This window comes from Anser brachyrhynchus, assembly GCF_964034855.1.
Source record: "Anser brachyrhynchus genome assembly, chromosome: 21".
Lineage (NCBI taxonomy): Eukaryota > Metazoa > Chordata > Aves > Anseriformes > Anatidae > Anser > Anser brachyrhynchus.
In genome coordinates, this window is record NC_137714.1 from 2889650 (window position 1) to 2912144 (window position 22495).

General features: G+C 54.4%; 1 protein-coding gene across 1 annotated transcript in view; it reads right to left on the reverse strand.

Annotated features, from left to right (window-relative positions):
- Nucleotides 1-8842, reverse strand: part of EPHA8 (EPH receptor A8) — a 49950-nt gene extending 41108 nt beyond the window's left edge. Inside the window, exon 1 of the mRNA XM_080564244.1 lies at nt 7626-8842. Coding sequence (XP_080420370.1) covers nt 7626-7710 — 85 coding nt within the window. The 5' untranslated portion in view covers nt 7711-8842. The remainder of the gene's footprint in view (nt 1-7625) is intronic.
- Nucleotides 8843-22495: the final 13653 nt, after the last annotated feature.

Consider the following 22495-nt stretch of genomic DNA (forward strand, 5'->3'; position numbering starts at 1 on the left):
AACCCAGAAATGTTAGAAAATGTTAGAAAATGCAGGCTGGTGTGGGGCCCGAGGAAGGGCTGCAGGGGGGCAGATCCAGCACCGAGGCTCAGCGCAAGGCGGGGGGCACACGTCTGCTTGTGCCTCCCCGCTCCCAGGAGCTGTGCCGGTGGGGAAGGAGCTGCTGCAGGCCTGAGGGGCGGCTGGACTTGTTGTAATTCAGGGCAGAAGACTGAGGAGGAAGTGGGAAGGCTCTGGGGATGGGGGTGAGAAAGGTCAGGGAGGCAAAGGACTCCATGGAAACACCCGACGTGAGCAAGGGGAAGGAGCCGGACCATGGCAAGGCTGGGAGAGGGCAGGCGCTGGGAGAGCGGCTGCGGCTCGAGGGTCCCCACAGCATCCTCTGCAGACAAGCCGGGGACAGCTCTGCAAGCCCCATGTCCCCAGATCTGGACTTAGCCATGGGGGATTCCTGCGAGCCGCCTCCACCGCAGTGTCCCCAGCTCAGTGCACAGCAGAGAGCGCAGCCCCTGGCCGGCAGAAGGAAGCCCGCACCCTGCACGCTGCTAAATCAATCCGTCCAGCCCCACTGGGCACCCCACCGCCTGGTAAACCAAAAGACCTTGCCCTATAGTCACACCCACGGAGCTCTCCCTCCCAAAAAAAACCCAACGGCCCCCAAAGACAGCATCTTGCATCCCGGCCTGACCGGCGTCCCGAAATCCAGGAGCTAGAAGAACGGGTGACGTATCTGCACTGGCTTTTCACCTGGCTGCAGTCTGAGATAGCAGTTCAGGGACAGGCTGTGTATCTCAAGCCACCAGTAATAAAGTATCGTGAGCACCTTTAAAAATTATACAAAAATTATACACCTTTTCAGCCTGCTGTAATCAAAATCTGTGCGGTGCTCACGGAAACAGGAGCTTTTCCAGGGGGGGTTGTGCCACTGGATCCTTTGAGGTCCCCACATCAGCCCTGACTGGCCCTTCTCTTCTCTCACCCGTGCTGGGTACGACAAAACAGCTCCTTGTCCCAGAGCAGCTCAGCACTCTGTCTGTACACCATAAGCCATCTCCTGCCTGTTTGGGATTTTGCGCTGTCCCCGTTTCTTACCCCAAACGGGGGCTCCCGCAGCGTCACGCAGCCGCTTCTCATGCTGCCCAGTGACCGACCTTACACACTGCCTGCTCCCTCCTTTCGGCAGGAAGGCCGGGCTTTTGAAACTGGGCGATTTCGAACTGGAAATCACAGAACAGCGGAAGGGCTGTAGGTTTTGATTTTCAGCCCTGTGGGGGTCTGTGTTACACCCCCCTCTGACAGACAGAGCCACATTGAAAGTCAGATCAGGTTTCTCGGGGTCTTGTCCAGTCAAGCATTCAAAGTCTCCCGGATGGAGTTTTTTGGCCACAGCCTCTCCAGAACCCTGCTCCAGCACTTTGAAAAATATATAATAAATAAATAAATAAATAAAGGGAAAATAAGAAGTAAATGGGAATGCCCTTAGTCAGGTGGACTTGGCCCCGCACACTCAGCCTGAGTCCATCGGCGGAACAAATCCCGCAGCACCCTGAGGCAGACACCCTGCTCGTCCCGCTGACTCCTACATCCCAGCAGTTCTGACAAAGATGTGAGGTTTATCTTCCCTGGAGGATTCACTAAGAAAATGTGAATTTTTGCAAACGTGCTCACTTACCTGAATTATTTGAACAGTTTTCAGATGGCAGTATTTCAGGCTGTCAGATGCTTTTCTCTAATTTCTCTGAGGAAATTTACTTTCACACCCCTTGGCTACCCTAAACCACGCTTAGCTGTTTGTAAACTGATGAGTTTATTTAAGCAAGTTAACTTCTTTGATGGCAATTACTTTGCTCTTTTAAAAATACCTTTCTAAATTTAACCATTTTCAAGGACAAAAATAAGAATACTAAAAATGTTTGAGCGGACGGTCTGTATATCTCATGCCACCCGCCATGAAATATTGTGAGAGTCTAAAAATCGTAGAGGAAAATTTCGGAACGCAACAGATACCACATCTGAGGAAAGACATCACTATCAGGCTTCATTATAGAGGTGAATTAATCACCAGGCTTGAAATTTGTGGTTGCCTATGTCCAGCAATTGCTGCCTGCGCAGCACAAGGTGGACACTGTTAAGACGCCCAGTATTTTAAACGTGAGAGTCTAGATTTGCAGCAGAGAATACAGGCAAAACCCTAATACTGGAGGGAAAAACCTCCGAGAGAGGAACTTGCAGAGCCCGATCTCCTTGGCTTGTTGCAACGAGGGGTGCGAGGCACCCTGGTTACACCGTGTGCTTTCAAGGAGAAAGCACGGGCTGCAACGGGCTTTTTAATCTCACAGGAAAATCCTAACAAGAATAAATAGCTAGAAGGTGAAGCCAGACAAATTTGTATTAGGGAAAAACGGGGCCCAATTTTTTAACGTGGAGGCTGATAAGCCATTGGAACAAATTATTAAGGGAAGCAATGGTTCTGCCTTCGCTGATGTCTTTAGATAAATGTCAGACACCTTCCTGGGCCAAACACAATTCATTAGGCTTTATTGGTGTGACCGTACCTGGCCCATAAGGGATTACGTCCTTTAGGTGGTTATTTATGACCTCGAGTACCACACATCGACGTAAGCAGTACATGGGATTTTTGTTTGTTTGTGTTTTGAAGGAAACACACCTGCGCGATCCCGCCGCTCACTTTCGAACAACCAGGGCTGAAGGGGTTAATTTTTTCTCGGGGGCAGAAGAGCAGTTTTGAGCGCTGGTCATGCTCACAGCCCGGGTTAGGAGCACGGACTATCAAAAACTGTCAGGGTATGAATAGAGCTATCATATGAATGGATTTGCTCTGGAGATAAAGGGAGCGCTGAAAGCTGCCAGCGAGGCAAGTGGAGGCGAGCAGGGACATGTGAAACAGAGAACCCGACCTAACAAAGAGCAGAGGTGTCGGGATAAAACCAGGAGCCCTGTGTGCCCAGCACACACCAGTCGCAGCAGGTCTCCCTCTTCCCTGACTGAGGGGCTCCGGGCATTCTTTTTTTTGTTTGTTTGTTTTGATTTTTTTTTCCTTTTAGGTAAAATCTCATTTTCTAATACTTTTTCAGTAATCAAAAATAAAATAAAACATAAAATAAAATAAAACAAAATCAAATAAAGTAAAACAAAATAAAATAAAATAAAATAAAACAAAACAAAATAGAAAGCTCCTTTGTCCCTCCAAGTAATCAATCAGCTTTTCTGTTGCCCTTACATTTGGATTCATCAGATCTATTTCCGCCTTTGCCAAAATGGGCTCCCATTTATTTTTCACTGTAAATAAACCCCCAGAAATTCAGGAAACAAGAATTCTAGGATGGGGAAAAAAAAGCTCACAAAGTAGATGCGTTCTGTGTGCATTGCATTATTTTCCTGAAAATTTAGGGATTTGGTTTCCAGAAGTTTGATAAGCTATTATTATGAGAAGAACATAAATGAAGGTGAGACCAGAAACATATTCCCCACGAACCCACCTACACTCGTGCAAGTATTTGCTTCGTACCAGTGTTTTGTGAGCAAACAAAAAATCACACACCCGAAGATATTATTATTTCTAAACGTAACTGAAATCAATTCCCCAATTCAAACCAGTGCTTCTCCATAGCCTCCACCACCGAAAGTTCCTGTACCAAAACCCTTTTGTTTGCTCTCACGACGGAGAAAGTCTTTCCACCACCAAAAAAAGCCATTTCCTCTGCCTTTGAGAGCGGTGCTGAGCCCACAGCCCCAGCTCCGGCATTGCTGCTGCCGGGCTAGCAAAGTAGCGTTGAATAAATGCGCGGATGAGTTTTACCTCTTTTTCTGTTTGAGCAGAGGGGCAATTAATGAGATTACAATCGAGAGATTAGCAGGGGAGATTGGCACCAGCCCCGCTCTGTGCTGCGCGCCAGCCCCTGCGTCGGCAGCGAGGGAAGGCGCTGGGTTTTCCCGAGGACCCCGGTGCTCTCGCGCATCCCATCCCTGTTGTGGGGAGGAACAAAAACACTCCAGCACCAGCCCCGTGGCCTGGTGAAAAGACGGACATCCCCGTGTCGGTGTCTCGGCACCTTCCCCTGCACATCTCCCTCCGCTGCCCCAGACCTTGCAGCAGCGAGGTGTCCCCTCTCACCTGCTCCACCACCGCCGGTAATGTTCTCAGTTAAGCACGGCCTCTTTGGCTATTTTCACAAACCCCAAATCCCACTTTTTTTTTTTTTTTTTTTCTAATTGTCCCCCTTTTTTTCTTGCCCTGCCCAAAGGCCACATTTCAGGTACCTCAGCCATTTCAGAGGTGATGCTGTTCCCTCCCTTTCCTCCCCATCTACCCCTTTCCCCTTGCTTCTCATCTGCCTCAGTGCTCCAAAAATCCAGGAGCGATGCCTGCAGGTCCCCCCGCCGGGTGCTGCAGCATCTCCTCTGCAGTGCCTGCACCAGCTGTGAGGGGAAGGAGGGTCGGCACATCGCGGAGGGAGAGCCGAGCCGAGCCGAGCCAGGCCAAGCCAGGCACAGCAGCTTGGAGCAGACCCCAGCCCCGCAGCAGGATGCAAAGTGCCATTTTCCAGCAGAAAATACCCTCTTGTCACACACGCGCCGAGCCCAAAATGCGGTAAATTCTGCTGATTTGATTTTGTTTCAATACTGCAAAGATATTTCATATTTTATTATTTAACTTCAGTTCAGGATGTCATATAAAATACCCATGTGAATATTTGTGCCTATGCAACTCACTGTATATACTGCCAATATTTTAGTCTATCGCACTATTTCCATAATATTGAAAAGAACTTTTTTTTTTTAATCTCTGTGCTCCGATGCGATTTAACAATTTTAAACACTTTTTTTTTTCAATGCTCCCAGTGAAAATATTCCATATCCTGCGGATTTTCCCCTCTCTAGGAAATATCTGAGTTTTGGCTTTCAATGCATTTTGCAATGGCTGCCGCACCAAAACGTGGGGATTTCCAACAGAATGGCGATCCCCTTTTAATGCCAGCTCCCATTTCCAGGGTACCCACTGCAAAAAAAAAAAAAAAATGACAAATATAAGCTCAAAACTTTTTGGAAAAAAAAAAAATCTTTCAGGAAAGAGAAGGGCATTAGGAACTCTTGGAAGGGAAAGAAAATCAAAGTAATTTCTTTAAGTTAGCGCACATCTTGACGTACCAATTGCCTCCCAACACGCGCACGCAGAGCGCAGCACATGCCGGGCTTCCCTTTGCAGCTGTAAAATTTTGCACCCTGCAGCTTGCACACGAGCACTGGGTGTGCTGGGGTGGCACGGCCAGGGGTGCACAGGAGGAAGCAGCCCCTGCCCACCGCGGCCGCAGCAGGCATTGAAGCCAGCACATCCGTGCCCAGGGCAGCACGACGTGCTGCGGAGCTGGGCAGCGAAGTCCAGCAAAAAACGGGGGGCAGCCTCGGGGCCGTGCTGTGACCTCCGGCATCCCCAGTGCCAGCCCCGTGCCAGCCCGGCGGTGGCCCTGGTGCTGGTGCCTTTGTCCACCCATCCGCAGGGTGCTGGGGATCCTGAGGCCACGTCCCCGGCTCTTCTCTGCCCCTATGGCCGAGCCCAGCGGATGCCAAAATGTACCACGCCGCCACGGGGCTGCAGAGGCTCGGGCATCCTTGGGGCGGTGGAGGGAGCACCACTGGCTTTCTGCCGGGCCCCACGCCTCGTCCTGACACCATCCTGCTGCATCTTCCACATCGCCGGGCTCACCCCATGCCCCACGCATCCCCCTTCCTCTTCTCAAGGCTAGAGACTAACTTTCCTTTCCAAATGTCTTGTGGAAAGCCCAGGTCTTTCCCAGCCAGGGCCGCACAGACAGCAGCCCGGGGCCCAGCTGCCCCTGTAGGTGCTGTAAGACCCACGCCAGCAGCCCGTGGTCTCCCTTACAGGCAGGAGGGGCAGCCCGTGGGTGTTAGAGGAGGCACCGTCCCCTCTCAGAGCACAGCCGCGGGCCGAGCTGACCCATGCAGCCCCAGCACAGGCCTGCGCTCTGCTATTCTGCTATTCTGTTTTGGGGCAGGCACAGGGACAGGAGCAAGAGCAGGGCCAGCCAGAACAGCCCAGGAGGTTGACCATGACACCAGAAGGATGCTGGCAACTTGCTCTTCTCCTCTGCATACCTGCCTCCTGGCTACTGCATCCTACAGAGAGCCGAATTTCCAGCTCCTCTCTCTGCTCCCTTCACCACCGAAGGAACGGAGGAAAACAAGAAGCCATTGGCCTGCTGTATTCTGCCCATGCCTGGGGCTGGCTGAGCTCAGGCTGGCTGCTGCTCCCCTTGGAGCACCGCAGCTCCTCGTGCCAGTGCCAGGAGGCTGAGGGAGCACAGGATCCAGCCCAGCAGGAGCGTCCTGCACCGCCGTCAGCCCTGGCCGGGGGCACGGGGCAGCTGCCGTGGTGTGGAGTAGGGGCTCAGGGGAGCCGGGATCCCCTCCTACCCCCACAAAGCTATCCCCAGCCGTGAGAGCCCCGTGCAGACCGCACAAGGGCAGGAAAGGAGCAGGAGTGCCGGGAAGCGGGCAGCTGGCAGAAAATGGGGTTGGGACCAGCAGATAGCTAGAAACAAGCAGTACAGGTAAGGAAGGCAAGATGGGTGGGAGGGGAGGTAGGAATGCGCGTGGGGAGATGGCAGCAGGAGCAGGAGCACAGCCCTGCCGGGTGCCACAAAGGGCACGAGGCAGCCCGTGGGCCTCGGCGTGCCGGGGGGACGGCAGGGCCGCAGGGGGCAGGAGGGAGGGATGCCGCCACCATCGCGGGTAGGGGCTCGCTGCGGAGGGCTGCGCCATGCTGGCCCTGGCTCTCAGGCGTAGCAGAAGGGAGGAAGGATGCTGCTGCCGGTGCCAAGGACACGCTCGGGAGTGGGAACAGCAGATCTCCGGGTGATGAAGATCAGCAGCCCCGGGAAGCAGTCATACCGCTGCCAGCACGGAAGGAGACAAGCGAAGGGATGACAGGCCACGGGAGCAGCGCTGCCAGAGCTGAGGGGGCCCAGGAGCAGGGCTGAACAACCAGCACGGGCTGGCCCCGAGCACGGCCGGGAGCTGGGCGCGGGCCTGTCAGTGCTGACACAGATGCTGGGAGAGGATCCTTGCCTCCCTGCTTCCCACTTGAGAAGTTTACAGCCCTTTCCCTTAGGACAGTTCCCCACCCGAGTGCCCTCCCAGCTCCCGCACCCTCCGTACGGCCCTGCCTTGCCCACCCGCTCACGGTGCCGTAGCTGCACCGCTCCGCCAGCCAAGCTGCCTCCATGGAGGTGACCATGGCTGAGCTGGTTCCTGTGGCCTGGTCCCCTGCACAGCCACCCCCGCGCGTTGCAGCAGAGCCCTTCCAGGGGAGGACAGGCAGAGCGGGCAGGTGCTGCTGCAGAGATCAAGTCCTCTTGTCCAGGCTTCGAAGTTTAGCCTCTGTGCAAAAGCTCTGGGATTAGCAAACTCAGGCAGGCAGGAGCCCGGAGCTCTGCTCCCCTGAGAGCAGGGAGAACTAACACCAGCAAAGTGAGCTTCTCCTGCCAGCAAAGCCCATGACGACACATCCGAGCACCCCAGCCGGATCGATCCTCGGTGTCCCTCCCAACGCTGCCCCGTCGCGCCAAGGCCACCCCGCTCCCTACCTTCGCTGGTGGTGGCAGACAGGCAGGCAGCCAAGGCGACGATGATGGAGAGCGAGGACGTCAGATCCCCCTGTGCCCATGCCATGGTCCGGTAGGGCCACCGGCTGCGGGATGGGGCTGCTGGGGTTGTCCTGGCACCTTTTGCGAGCGAGCGCCCGGAGCTAGAGCACACGGCGGCTCATGCAAAGGCACTTTGCGCACATTGCTCGCATCCACACAGGCGAGCGGCTCGGCGGGGAGGGCGCAGCCTGCCTGTCACTGCTCGCAAGCCAATGGGGTGGGTGGGCTCTGCAGCGAGCCCCCCTTCCCGCTCCACACGCACACGCTGTACCCAGCCGGAGCATCCCGACTGCAGGCTCCGGCTGCCGGCCATCCTCTTTTCCTCCCTCCCTCGTGATGCCCTGCTGCTGCTGAGCAGCCCCTGTGCTGCTCCTGCTCCCCGTCCCTCTGTGCTGCTGCTGTCCAGCTGCTGTGAGAGCCGAACCGTCTGCCTGCGCCGTGGCCCAGCGCTGCAGCTGCTCCCTGTCCTGGCCCAGCCTGGAGGATGGTGGCTCCAGCCTCCTCTCCCAGGCCGTGGGGACAGAGAGGAGAAGCTCTGAGGTTTCTCCCCCCCGGCTGGCAAAACGGGGTGCGTGTGCTCGGTTATAGTCAGATGCAGAGGGAGATGGGGTTGCCCTTCAGTCCTGGTGCACCTGGAGGATGAGACCACCTGGCAAGCGTTCCTCTCACATTTTTGGGCCAGGGAGACGGGCAGAATCCCTGCCTTGGTGCCTTTCAGGCCACATTGTCCTGGGCCGGGGACCCCTGCTCATCCCTGAGCTGGGGCAGTGGGAGCAGGGGACAGCACAGCCAGGGCTGACAGCACCCAGCCTGATTACAGCCAATTAGCCACATGAGACAGGGTCGTCCTCTTCAAAAGCAGATCCTGGGAGGACACAGACCCCCACAACTCTCTCACCAAGGTGGGCCAGGCCAGGCTGTGGGTAAAGGGGCCCTGCATGGGGGTCTGGGCCACCTCAAGCACTGAGCATCCTCCCTGCTACCCTGCAGAAGAAGTCTCTGCATCCTTCCCATTTGGAGCTGCCAAGACAGGTGAGTACCCTGCCCAGCATTTAACACTCAGCATCTGTCAGCAAATCCCCTAGAGCTGCCATGACTGCTTCCCCACCTGAGTGCTGGGTGATGGCCAACACCTGCCCGCGATGACCACGGGTGCTGACCCCCACCTATGCCACCTGAGGTGTTATTCACTCTTCAGCGTGCTCGTGGCCAGGTAGAGCACTGTGTGATAGCAGCCATCCCCTGCCTGCAGGAGCTCAGGAAAAGGCACGTGAGGGAGGATGGACTTCCCTCTCAAGTGTCGGCCCAGGCCTGACCCATCTCTTGAACAAAATCTCTCCCCATGTCTCTGGACTTGCTTAAGGGCTTCAGGGAGGACTCGGTGTGGTCACAAGCCCTCCATCTACCCATCTTCTTCCCCCTGGGCTAAACTCATCCCACCCTGGAGCCCAGCGTGGTCCCTGCAGATGCATGTGGGGCATCCCGTGATGACAGAGCCCAGGGCTGCCAGCAGCCTCCTCCGTGCTGGAGCGAGAGGGGCTCCCTGCCGGGCTGTACCTGCCCAGCTCACAGCACACGGTTGCAACAATTCCCCATTCAGTCGCCCGGGATCGTGCCTGCAGGGGTATGTCTGCAGCACTCATCACCAGGACCTGGGAACGGCCTGGGGCATGAGGTCCCTCCAGGTTTTTTTTTGCACTGGCTGCCTGGGAAGCTCTCCGTCTGCAGACAGTACTGGAGAGATCCTGTCATCAGCGGTATCGCAGCACGGCTCAGGGCCCTGATGCGGGGCCGTGGGGAGGACACGGTGGCCCTGTGGCAGGCAGACAGCGACATCTCACACCATCCACACCGCCACCACCTCAGTCCCAACCTCTGGAATTAACCTCTGGGAAGGCAGAAGCCAGCTTTGGCCTTGCAGAGCTGTGTGCTATCCAGTCCCAGCGTGACGTCTTAATGCAGGGACTGAATGCCGCAGACTTTCAGCACAACCCAGGCCCAGGCACAACCCACAGCACAGGCTCTCCAGTCCCTGGTGTCATCCCAGCCCAGGTACATGTGCCATCTAGATCTTGTGGGGGTGCCCAGGGCTACTAGGCATTGCCCTCCACCTCTGCCCATTGCTTTTCACTTTCTGTGACCCAAGATCCCAGACAAGCCGCTGAGGCTGGGCCCCATCACAGAGCATGAGGGGGCTTTGCAGGAGCCTGGTGTGCGTGTGAGCAGCGTTGGGTGCAGCAGGGTGCTGAGCCCTGGCAGAGGGCTGCACTCGTCTCAGTGTGTCCCGAGAGCCACGGCACGCGTGCGTTTTGTGAATGGGGATGCATGCACACTGGGACTGAAGGGCTGTGGAGGTAGGGGCAGGCATCCCATTTCCACCGGGCTCTTGGATTTGCCTTCAGGATGTGCTACCTGCACCTAATCAGTGCATGTGCCTGGAGGCTGGGCACTGTCAGGAGTGTATGAGCTGATGCAGGATGCAAACGGATGCAAACGTGAGCAAAATGCCCGTGATGCTCCTATCTGGAAACGCAGATCCTTTCCACGCAAGGCAAAAAAGGAGCTCTATGTGCAGCCATGGCATCGTCACAAGGCAGCCCAGGAGCACCAAACACCCTAGGAACCAGGCATGCTGAAAGCATCATGTCAGGATCCCTGCCCACGTTCTTCCCCCTTGCTCCCGCTCACTGCTCCCTGGTTCTGAGCAGGACAGGGTTAGGGTTAGGATTTAGGGTTAGGGTTAGGATTTAGGGTTAGGGTTAGGGCACGGCTGCACCCCCAGCTGCCTCCCCCACCTCCCTGCATGCTGCCACCCCGCTCCTCGTGGAGTCCCTTTTCATCGCCACATCCCCCAGACCCCACACCTGGCTGTCACACAGGCAGGGAAGGATATTTACGGATGCTGCGGGGGGAGAGGAAAGCACAGCTCCAACGGAGGATCAGCAAAAGGGGGAGCCGAGCCCAGCGATGCCTCTTTTACCACCACCCGGGTTAGGGTGAGCCCCCCCTCGGGGGCTTCCCCGTTAATCCCTCAGTTCGCACCTGGGTGGCTGTTGCCCGTTTCTGCCAGCTTTTCGCCCGATGCCCGTCCCAGCCCCGTGCCCCTGCCGGGGGAAGCCGGGTCCCTGCTGCTCGCCCCCCCCCCTTACCGCAGCCCCCTCGGGGCCGGTGGCGGAGCCGTCGGGGGAACAGCACCACCTTCAGGAGCCGGGCCGCCGGCAGAGCCAGGACAGCCCCCAGCCCCACGGCAAGGGGATGCTCGGGCCGGGATGCTCGCCCCCATAGCCCCGGGACGGGGCGCCTTGGGGCTGGTCACCCCTGCCGGCAGCAGGACAGGAGTCCCGCGGGGGTGTCCCACACACCCGGCTGTGCACGACGCCCCCTCCAACAGAGGCAGTTATCTGCATTTAACACGCTATCTACATTTATCACTGCCTTTATACAATACTTTATCCGCAGCAATCCCCACGCAACGCCAGCATCCCGGTGGCAGCGAGAAGTTCCAGTGCTGTTACCAGGGCTGGGACAGGTTCCCTGGTGGTGAAGCTGAACACCACAGGGACCGTGTCTCACCCCCTACTGGGGCAGCCCACGCTTTTCCCTACCCAATGCCCTGGGGTTTTCCCTCCCTGGTGGCATCCTCACATGCAGGTCCCTTCTTCTGCAAGGTGCCCGTGCAGGGGAGCAGGCAGCGCGGCACCGAGCCACCTCTGCCACCGCTGTCACCCCTGCCACCTCTGGGCCTCTCCCTGCCGCTGCTGTGGAGCAGCCACGGTGCCACGAGTGAAGCGAAGCCGGTATTTCTCACGAGGCGCCTGCCCACTGCCGCCGTGCTCAGAGCTGTGACGGGGCACGACTGTGGGAGGCCCTTGGCCAGCTGAGCAATCGGCACCCGATTAATTAAGGTCAGGGCTGGGCAGGCCTGGCTTGCCTTTCTTCCTTGTCGTGTTGTGTATTAATATCCTTTATATGAGAAAAAAAAAAATCTTATCATAATTTTTACTCATTGAAGGAGAATGGTTTGGAATTGGAATTGAGACAAACACAAGCCAGGAGCAGTGGCTGCAGAAGGGGAGAGTTTAAGAACGGCCTTTTGGTAATATCCATCGTTCTCTTATCAGTGAGGATATTAAACGTATTGAAATGCTAAGCAGCTCTTTAATGGCTGTCTCTGATTTTCATTAAACAAGCAAGGGATGAGCAGGAGAGAAGGGGATGCAGTTACTGTTCTCTCTCTAAGAAATTCTGATTGCTGGATATTAATGGCATTAATGCTCTTTTATCCCAGAGCACTGGCGTTCTGCTTGCCTTCTTGCCTATTTTCTCTCTTGCTGAAGTAGAACAAAGTCCCTGCTCCCTAAGGTGGGTGCGCAGTTGCTACGAAGCTGTTAGAGGCTGGGGCTGTATACATTACCAAAGCAACAGCCTCCCAGGGACCATTTCTTGGTACCAACATCTCCAAGCCTTGCCATGTCCACGCTGCCCGAACAGATATACGTGCTCGTGCCTTGATGGGGCAGCCTGGTCCTTAAGTCAGTAAGGCCTGGTCTGCCGCAGTCATTTCCAGGCATGCAGAAAAGGCACGAATCTGTGTCCTGTCTGAAGGCATGGCTGGGGAACATCTCTGCCCCCTCCTAAATCCTCTCTCTGCACCCAAATATACCTCATTGTTCTTAATATCTCCCTTTTGCTTTGCAGTTTTTAGCATGTGGCTCCACTCTGCATGGTCGTAGAGGCTTCGCTGTTATAACCATGTCTCCAGGAGCCGGGGCTCGAAAGCAGCCAAAAATATCACAGGGATGTTCGTGGCACTGTGAGAGTCAGCAAGCACAGCAGAAAGCTGTACCAAGCAGGGGGGCAGCAGCTGAAGCATCTACTCTCTACCCAGTGCACATGCATTTGGAAAATGAAGGGACGCAGGGACGGCCCCTGTGCTCTCTTGGGAAACGCTGCTACAAACAAACAAAAATTAACCGGAGCTAAAAAAACAAGGGCTGCAAAAAGCCCAAGCAGCACGGCGTGTATTTTAATCCCAGTCTCCAGAGCGCAGTGGCTCTGATTTTGCCAAAGGGAAAGGCTTTGTGGGATAAGCAGGTGGTTTGAAATATGTAGACTTTGGGTAAATGCACCAGACCCCTGCATCTTCCTGCTCTGGGGCATCCCTTGCATTTCCTGAAGTCAGCTCATGCTTCTTTCCTCCTAGGCTGTTGCACAACTTTTTCTCCTTTCCCCTCTGTCCTTGGTCTTTCCTTTCTTGTGCATGGCTTGTTCTCACTTGTCCCTGGGGCTTTGTCCCAGACAGATGAACCACCTTATTTCTGCCAGATGGTGGTGGCACCTCAGTCCCCATCCCCTGCCACCCATTGCCACCTCCTCTATTTGCACAGGAGGTCACTGCTTTGCTCTCTGATATCTGCCTCATCTTTTCTCTGTCTGCACCATCAGGCTTCTCCAGTAGCAACTACCCAAGTGCTGTCTAAGGCATCCAAAAAAACAAAACAAAACAAAACAAAATTAGTTGTGCTATGGGACACAAATCCCCCATAACATCAAGAGGGGACACTTCCATGGTTATTTCTCCTTGAGGCTTCCAGACCAAAAGTCAAGCCTGACTCTGGACAATGGAGACAAGATGGAAAACAAAGCAGAACAACCCAAGCCAGCCATCTCCAGGGTCCTGCAGCCTCCCTTGGAAGCGTGTTGCATACTGTGTCACAACTCTCCAGCATCCCCAGCTTCTGCTGTCCCAAGCAGAAGATCTCTGCTTGGCCCCTAACCCCTGCTGCTAATGGCACAGCCACGAGATGGGCAGAAAAGACCTCCAGCCCCACCCCAGGTATCCTTCGCTCCGCAGACAAAATGCACTGATAGCTGCCTAAACTGTCGGCTTTATTTCAAGCACTTTGTTTCTGCTAGAAGTGGAAATCTCGAAGAGGCTTAATTGTAGAGCTGGGCAGACACAGGCGTAATCCTTTCGAAAGCCTACAATGAGACACTCTCCAAAATTAATTTTGAAACTGCAAAATAACCAAACAAAGCTCCACTTAAAATTGGGTGAGTGGTCAGGGATCAATAGTGAGAGAAGTGGGAACACCCGCAGCACGTCAGAGCTCAGCCAGGTCTGTTCCCCTGCGGAGGTGGGCGCTGGGCAGGGGGGAGCCCACAGCACAACTGCTCCCTGCTGGAGGCACCCGGTGCTGCTTGCCCGGGGTGTGCTTTCAGGGTGGTTCAGCTCTGTGTCTGTTTTTATCGCCTTGGGAAATCTGGGAGGAAGCCACCAATACGCTAAGGTGGGGCTGGAAATGGAGGAGGACAGTGCCAAGCTAAGATCTTCTCCTTCAGTTTGGGTTGCACACCCTGGGGTCCCCAGATGCAGTTTTAGCTTTAGTGCTTGCTCTTTCTGATGAAGTTCAGTTATTTCGGGGACCGTGCCACGAGCTGGGCTTCTGCATACACAATTTGGAGCCTGTCCCCTGCCCAGGAGCTGTGTTCCTTCATCTGGGGTGCTGAATGTAGGACTATTTAAGACGAACTGGAGCTACACTCCCCGCTCTGGCTATAATATAAAGTCATAAATAACTTGGTTACCTTGGGTAACCTTGTAAAACTGCAGCCCAATTTCTTCAAACATCCACCTCTCCACCTTATTTCACAGAGATTTAACTCCCTGTGGAGTGTGGGGGGTCAGCGAAAAGCCCTTTGTTGGTTCAAGGGTCAGCAGAAGATGAACAAACAAATTGAAATTTTGTAAAGAGATTATATCTAATTAATACCGTCTCAGGAGCTAATTAACAGATTCGCTTGGAAATTGTCAGGAATATAATCTATGTTTCAAGGGTAGGTGGCAAAGGGTCAGGGAGAACACGCTTTATGTTTCACAGGGAGGAAAGGGCTCGGAGACAGGAATCAGTGGTGGGTAAAACCCAGAGCTGGGGCAGCGCTCCGGGAAGGGCCACGTGTGGCAGCGCTGTCACCGCAGCTGAGAAGCCAGGTCTTCAGGGTTCCCGTGGCTCAGGGTCAGCAGGAGGCTGTTTGCTCTTCCCAAAGGTCGGTGCAAGCAATGCCAAGCTGCAGAGAGGAGCGAGGAGCTGTTCAGCAAAGCCTCTGCGCTTTGGCAAAGCACGGCATACAGCATCACTGGGCAGCTCCACCTGCCAGCCCATCAGCTCTTTACAGCTAAGCCAGCCACGACACGGCTGTTGTATCTCACAGCCCAGGGTGCAAGTTTTGCCCCTGGTGAGTCTTCAAGGGCTTGCTCAAAATGCGCCGAGTTTTGTGGAGGTGGTGGCACCGGCAGGCAGGTGAGGTGCGAGGGGTCACGTTGCCAGATGCTGGCATCACTTTTCCCCGCACCACATTTTCAAACGTCACGAGATTTACCCAGTCCCTAGCATGGATGACATTTATTTGTCCTCTGGTTTGGGGACTTGGGGTTACATAGAAGTCAAGTGGCTTCAGAAGGGAGCTTCAGCGAAATGCAGATATTACGGGGCCTAAGACAAGTGCTGGGAAGTGGCAGGACAGCCACACAAGGGTCATCTTCCTCCAGCTCAAAATGACAGCTAGCTGTCTCTGGTTTTTAGATATATACAATTGTCTGTGTCGTGTCGTCGTTTTGTGTCCCCCCTCCCCCTTCTGTGTTTAGAAAGAGTCTTTCCATGAGGCAAAGTAAAAAGAGCCCCAAAAGGAGTTGTTTGAATCAATTCAGCTTCCCCACAGGTTGTTCTCCGCTCTAGTGCCCCAACACGAGGACACTACAACCAAGCACTTCTCTCATTGCTCGCGGTGCCCACTTGCACCCTGTTGTGCTGACCAAGCTCCCGTGGGGCACCGAGAGCTAGCGAGAGACCAGCCAAGGCTTTGGCCTGCCTGCACGGCAGGACACCGGCTCCTGCTGGGACATCTGAGAGCACCGAGGCTCCAGACCTCAGACCACAACTCTTCCAAGCCATCTTTACAAGCCCTTGAGGGCCTCTCATCCCAATCTATCCACTGAAAGCTCTGTGGGTGGACTCCACCTCTGCTATTCCTCTCCTGGAGGACAGGACCCAGGAGGACACCCGCTAACATCTTCTGTTCCTCTGCTCCTCCAGTTACACTGCTCGGGTCTTGGGTACTTGACTGGGTGGCGGTGCGAGGAGAAACAGGATCTCCTCTGATCACCAGCACACTCAGGTCACATCCACATGTTCGCAGAGAGAAGTCTCTCACCCTTGTCTGAGGTAGTGCATTTTGTTGAGATACTTCCTGGCTTGCTTTTAAATATACACGTTCAAAGTAAAGCAAGTTACCTTGGCTTTGAGATTTAGAGTCCATTCACCTTCTACTTCAGCACTGACTTTCGCTCCTTTGAAGAAATCACCCGAGCTAATCACATGGTCACCTTCTTCTTTATCCATCCCGTGCATCTGCTGGTGTTTGCAGCCTCCTGCACTGCCTGCCTGTCTCCAGTACGCAGGGCACAGATCTCACTGCTTATCACAGCACAGGCAGCTTCCAGTAGAATTCCTACTTTCGGATCTGCTCTCATCTCTGCCATGGGTCACTTTGGTGTGTCAAGTGTTTTCAACCATGTCTGTCAGAGCTATGTGCTACTCACCCTTCAAAGCCGTCACTCTGGACAGGGTGACCTCGGCTGCCTCCTAAATTCTGATTTCTCTGCTTGGAGGTAGCTCTGCAACCAGACCTCTCTCTGTCTCTTTCGCCTGTTCTCCGGCCACAGATCAGTCACAAGCTCTTCTGAGATTTTTCTTTCAGTGCTCTCTGATTAAAACCATGTCTTTCATATGCTTCCATTTTTCTCCACGGCGTTCCCGTGTGCCTTGGATTTCTGTGCTGCACTTTCATAATTAGCTTCCTTGGCCTGAGTCAACTGAAAGCTGCCAGTGAAAAACACTGGTTTCAAAACCAGCCAGTGTGAAAAATAAGACCACTACCTTAGCACCTTCTTTTTTACTGCAACCCATTGCCTACAGTGGCAGTGAGAAAAGCTGCTTGAAGCCGCTTCATCATGCCAAAGTCTGGCTTTGGAGGAGCTCTAGCATCCTCCCATGGACATGCACAAGAGCAGCAGTAAAAGAATGAGCGGAGAAAACCTCCTGTTATACAGTACCAGAAGCGACCAGCAATTCACTGGCAGTATGGGAGGGAAGCACCAGTCCTTCCCCTTCCAGAGAAGATTAAAGAGCCACATTTCACCTTTCCAGGTTGTGCCCCAACCTTCAGAAAGAGATGTCTCTCACAGGCCACATGGCTGGGCACCCAGTGGTTCATGCTGGCATATACAGACATGGGCCCCGAACACAGAGCCTCTTGCAGCAGCACAGCCTCCCCCAGGGCTTGGAAAGAAAGGTTTTACCCTAGTGAGGTCCCCGAGGGATCAGGCACGGAGAACAAACTCTGGAAATGCCTCTGTAGCTGGGATCATAACTGGGAATTGCAGCCCAACCTTAGAGAGTGGAAATTTTGGCTCCACAGCTTTTCCCAAGCCCCAGAAGGCTCCCGTCTGTCTCAGCATCATACCAGGTGCCTTGGGCAGGGAAGGTGGACTGCAAGTCACTGTTGGTGCCCACATCCCATTGAAGATGTGTGCTTGCATGGCTGAGGTGCTTGGAAGTGAAGCGTAAGGCTCCAACCAACCCAGTAAAAAATGCATCTCCTTGCTTACTTGCAACACTCTGTCTTTAAGGATGCCTGTAAAATGTCCCGGCCTGCGGATTTCCAGACCATTCTTCTCCTCTATTCACAAGAAAATGCTGCTCCTCCAGAGACTATTAATGAAGTGACTGAAGGTCCAAGTGCACCAAAAAGGAGGGAACAGAACTGCTTTGGCATAGCAGATAGGAGACTTGGGTCCTCTTGGGGTGTAAACCTGCAAGCAAAGGAGAAAAGTCTTGCCTTCCCTTAAATCCCAGGCATCCCAGCGTAGAAGTCCTCCATCAGATAACCTCGCAGGAATAAACATTCCTACATCTCCGTATGTGCCCATAAATCAGCGTGACTGCCCAGCCTTGGTTCACACCACTGCCTCCCTTTCTTATTACCCCTTGTTGCATGGGGAAAGGCCCTTGACCAGACACCCTTACAGGAGCTGACCCTCTCCTCCTACATCCCCAGGCAAACCCACGGGGCTGATGCCTGGGGTGACTCTGGCTGCCCGCTCACCCCAGCCCCGGTGAGCCTGGCAGCAGGGGGGTCTCGGTGGGATGCCCCCTTGAAGACGACAGGTCTCCAGTTCGCGGCTTATCGCTTGTGTTCTTTGCCACTCCAGCCAGCACTGAAGAAGATAATTACTAGTGATAATTTATTCATTACTGGTTAACCCATTTAGTCTCTGTAAGCCTGCCTCTAATTAGAAAACAAGGACCAGGCTGCCTCTCCTAGGTGGTCTCTTCTCCCTGGGAGGCATTAGCAGCACCCGCTTGTAAGCAGAAGGGGAGCAGGCAGTGCCACAGCCCAGCAATGCGGTGCTGATGAGCTGGGGAAAGGGGGTCTGGCTGCACCAGGGAGGGCATCAGCAGGCTGATGCATGGTATCAGAGGGGTTTTGTACAAGGGTCAGAGCCGAGCTGAGCCAAGCACCCCGTCTGAAACAGCACGGACCTCCCGTTGCCCGGCCAAGGAGCCGCCCTGCAGCCCCAGAGCAGTGCCAGGTTCTTCATCGCCCCTCATCCTCCCAGCCTGCGGGATGGCACTGCAGGGAGAGGTAGGGACGCAGGGGACACAGGGACAGGGGCAGGGGACACGGGGACAGGGGTGAGGTGTCTGTGTGCCCACAGCTTTGCGTGAGGCCACTGCAGGGCAGCCTGGCCCTGAGCAAACTGCACACAGCTGCTCCGACTGCCGGCCCTCCCGCTGGGCACCAATCTTCATCTCTTTGAAATATGCATTAAAATACATGAGCCACACTCTCTGGCCAGGGCTCCCAGCACTGGATAATTGCTTCTTAAGTGCTTTCTAAATGCAAACTGCATGTCATTCCTACCATCACTGCCACCTCCCCTGCACCCAGCCTTTGATCTCCTACATGTCATGACAATATTGCAATTACCCCGTCAGTGTCCGAACGTGGTGGTGTTCCTGGCTGGAAAGCACAGGGATTTGCCAGACCATGGGGGCCTGCCCTAATGATCAGTGCATATGAGGGGCCGGCAAGAGCCCTCCTTGCTGCACGCTGGCCATGCCCCAGCCTGGACACCACCAGCCCAGAAGAGCATCGAGGAGTCACGGGAGAGGACAGCCGGTGCAGCTCTCCTTGGCTAAACAGACGGTGACTGTAAACAAACGCAATGCAGTCCCTCGGATTTCCTGCTACATGGACCTTTCTGGTGATGTGTACTCTTCCTCCCCCTGGCAGGACATCTACACAGTCCGTGGTCTTTAAAACTTAGCCCCAGACCCCTGCTTCTGTATCCTTTTTTTCCTGCGACCCCGGAGCTTTAAACAACGCTGAAGCCCCAAAAATCATTTGTTTTTACCTAAACCAGCTTCTGACTTTTTGATTTATGGGGAATGCTGGGAGGGAAAAAAAAAAAAAAAGGAAAAGAAAAAAAAGGGGGGGCAAAGAAAGAAAAAATAAAAGCCAACACTATTCTGGATTGGTCCCGGGTGTTTGTTTAAAAGCACTGTTTTCCAGCCTGGCAGAAAAGCCAAACTCTGATCCACCCACCTCCTCCTGCATAGATGCAGCTTTGAACGCAGCAGTCGGGGGGGTTTCCTTGAAGCTCACCCCGAGCCCTCCACACGCATCGCTCATCGGTTCGGGCTGGGGACAAGTGGAAGACCTGCCGCCACCATGCTTGTGCTCCGGCCGGGCCAGCGCAGGACCACAGGGCAGAGAAGCTGCTTTGCACCCTGCCGAGTCTACAAGGTGGGATTGTTTAGCAGAGCGTGGCTGAGAAAACCTTAGGGGATGCTGTGGGGATGCAGCAAGGAGGAGCAGCCCGGGGGTCTTTTCCATCCCCACCTGCTCCATCTGGCCCAAACAGGGACGGATAGGCCAGGGCTCAGTTGCTCAGCAGGGGATGAGAATTATGATGGAAATGCCGTGCAAAGCACCTCCCCACCGCAGCAGAGCCTTTTGGACTGTCACGCTAGCAGCCCCAGTAAAAAAAAAAACAAAAAAAAAAGAAAAAAAAAAAGAAAAAAAAAGATCCTAATTAAGCTCTGTGGGTGCAGCACACATGCACCACGGCACCATCAGCAGCATCGCCACCAGCAGCCAGGCTGGCGGACAGGGAAAACCGTGGACGGCCCACTGTGTGTGGGTTCAGGAGCAGTACAGAAGTATGGGGCTGTGTGGACCTGTTCCTCCAACAATCTGATATTGGCATCAGAAAGAGGGCACCGGGACCTGGCGTCTTGCCTCTCTCCCCAAGGACTGGACAGAGTGACTCCCTTGTCACACCACGAAGCCTCGGCAGCCCCAGGAGCCAGATCCTTTTCTAATGCTGAGGAAGGGTGAGAGAAGGGACATGTAAAGAGATGTTCTTAGCGCTCCTTTCCTTCCCCATTCCCTGTAGGTGGGTAAGTCACTTCTGACCACTCCTAAAGCCTACGGGGATCCTTTCACTGCTCACCTCACCCCCTCCTCTGTGCAATGCAGGTCCCTGGCAGCTGGTTCCCCATCACCTTTAATTTACTGTCCCCAGCAGCTTCTCAGGCAGTATTTCCCAGTTTCCAAAGCCCCTTGCCCAGCCACACGTGCTGTCAGTGCCCAGCAAGGCAGCAGACTGCTTTCCCTGCTTGCATTCACTGCCCTGGGGTGCAACCTGGCGGTGACGCGGTGGGGTGGGGAAGTGCAGCTCGCTGCTGGGGTGGGGGCTCTCCAAACTGTGTTGCCAGAAGGCAAAGCAACGCCTCAGGAAGGCATTCAATGCCCCACACTGTCTGAGAGCCACTGCCCGAGGGAACCAAGCCATTTTGTACCTGGCAGTCTCACCACAATGGCCTTCATGCCCACAAGTGACCACAGCCAGAAAGCTGCACTAACAAGCTGCTGGGGATCGCTGACGTTTGGGGGAGCAAACAGAACAGATCAGAGATCCTGCCTTGCTCAGTGCTGGCAGGAAGGTGGAGGGAGATGGAGCGAAATGCGCTCCAGCATTGGCTCCAGCAGAAACGAGCTGGTGATTTGCCCTCTGCTTCACGCAGCCCCGAGTCCCACAGTCAGACCACTTGAATTGCTCTGCCAGAAAGTACAGAAGGGCCCTTTTAGTTCCCCAGGCACCTCTCTCTAGCAAGGGTAACTAGGAGACGTGTCTTCCCTGTCCCATTCATTATTATCTCCATCTCACTGTGCTCTCTCTCATTCATCCCCTCTCAAACTAAATAGCTCCCTTCTGCTCTCTTCTCATGTGGAAATCGTTCTCCACCCATTATCATTTTCATGATTTCACTTTCTGCTCTATCCTCTGTGATGAGACACCAGGACGCAGCAGTCCCCCGTGCATTTCTGGGCACGTGGAACATCTTCCTTCATGCTGGCGTGTCTTGTCTTAATGCATGTGGAAAACTCATTTCCTCCCTTTCAGTGGAGATGCCATCCCCTGGGGAGAGCTCACTGCTGCAGTTCCCAGGCCCTGTGTTGCTGCAGGGGCATCTCTAACACTGAGGAACAGATTGTGAGGGTCTTGTTCCCAGCTTCAGATGATCCTCTGCTCAGCTGCTGCACTGCCCTCTTTAATTTCTGTCTTTTCATCCTTTCATGCCAGAATAAGAAGATGCACCATGTGTCTCTCTGTGGTTCCACACAAGAGAGTCTCGTATATCAAGACTCATCAGAGCAGCAGCTCAGAGACATTTCCACCCGTGGGTCTTGCACAGCGTGGTCCCATCTCTGCCGTCAGAAAGCTGCCAGCATCATGCTAACAACGCTTTCTTCAGGCAAGGCTCATGCTGCATGGATCAGCTTCTCTGTGCGCCCAGCAGAGCAGTGCTGGGACCCATCTCCACCGCAGGGCAGCATCTCCCCCATCCGTGGTACAGCGGGTGGCCGTCCTCGGCTGCGGCCAGCCTGGCTGCTTGCAGAGTTGAACAAACGCTCAGGCTGGCACACGCCTGATAAGGCTCTTTTTTATTCTGCTAAACGATGTCACACGTCTTATCTGACAGAAATCCGTAGTGTTGCTCCAGTAGTTCTCCAAAGCGGTAATTTAACCCCAGACACGTTGGTGTGAACTTGGGTAATTATATCTGGAGCGGGCTGAGGTTCTGTGAGGTCTCTAGGTGTCACAGGTGCTCTGCCTCAGCAAGGTTAGCGCGTTTAGATACTTCATCATCCCATGAGATGGTAGTTCAGTCCATAAATAAATCAACAACCTCTCTAGGCTGATATGTTGCTTTTTTTTCACATGACCAGGGCATGGCGCGACGCTTTACACCACATTTCCCCTGTGACTAATCAAAGCATTAGCAATTAGAGCTGGTCTTTGAAGTCTCTTGGTTCATGACTGAATGATTATTAAGCTGGGTTTCCAGGTCATGGCCATGTGTCACCCCGAGCCTGACCAGCACCACCAGCAGAGCCTGGAAGTGGTGGGGTTTGTGGTGACCTCTCCCCTGCCACCTTCCTGCCTCACAGCAAAACTGTACAGTTTTAGCACAGTTTTAGGATTAACCGTTTCCACCCTGTCTCTTCCCTGCAGAGCCATGCCAGGAATCACAGAATCACGGGCCAGCTGAGCTTGGAAGGAAACCCTGGAGGTCCGGCACCCTCTGCTCCAGCAGGGTCACGCAGAGCAGGGTGCCCACACGCAGGTGGCTTTTGAAGCTCTCCAAGGAGAAGACTCCACAACCTCTCTGGGCAGCCTG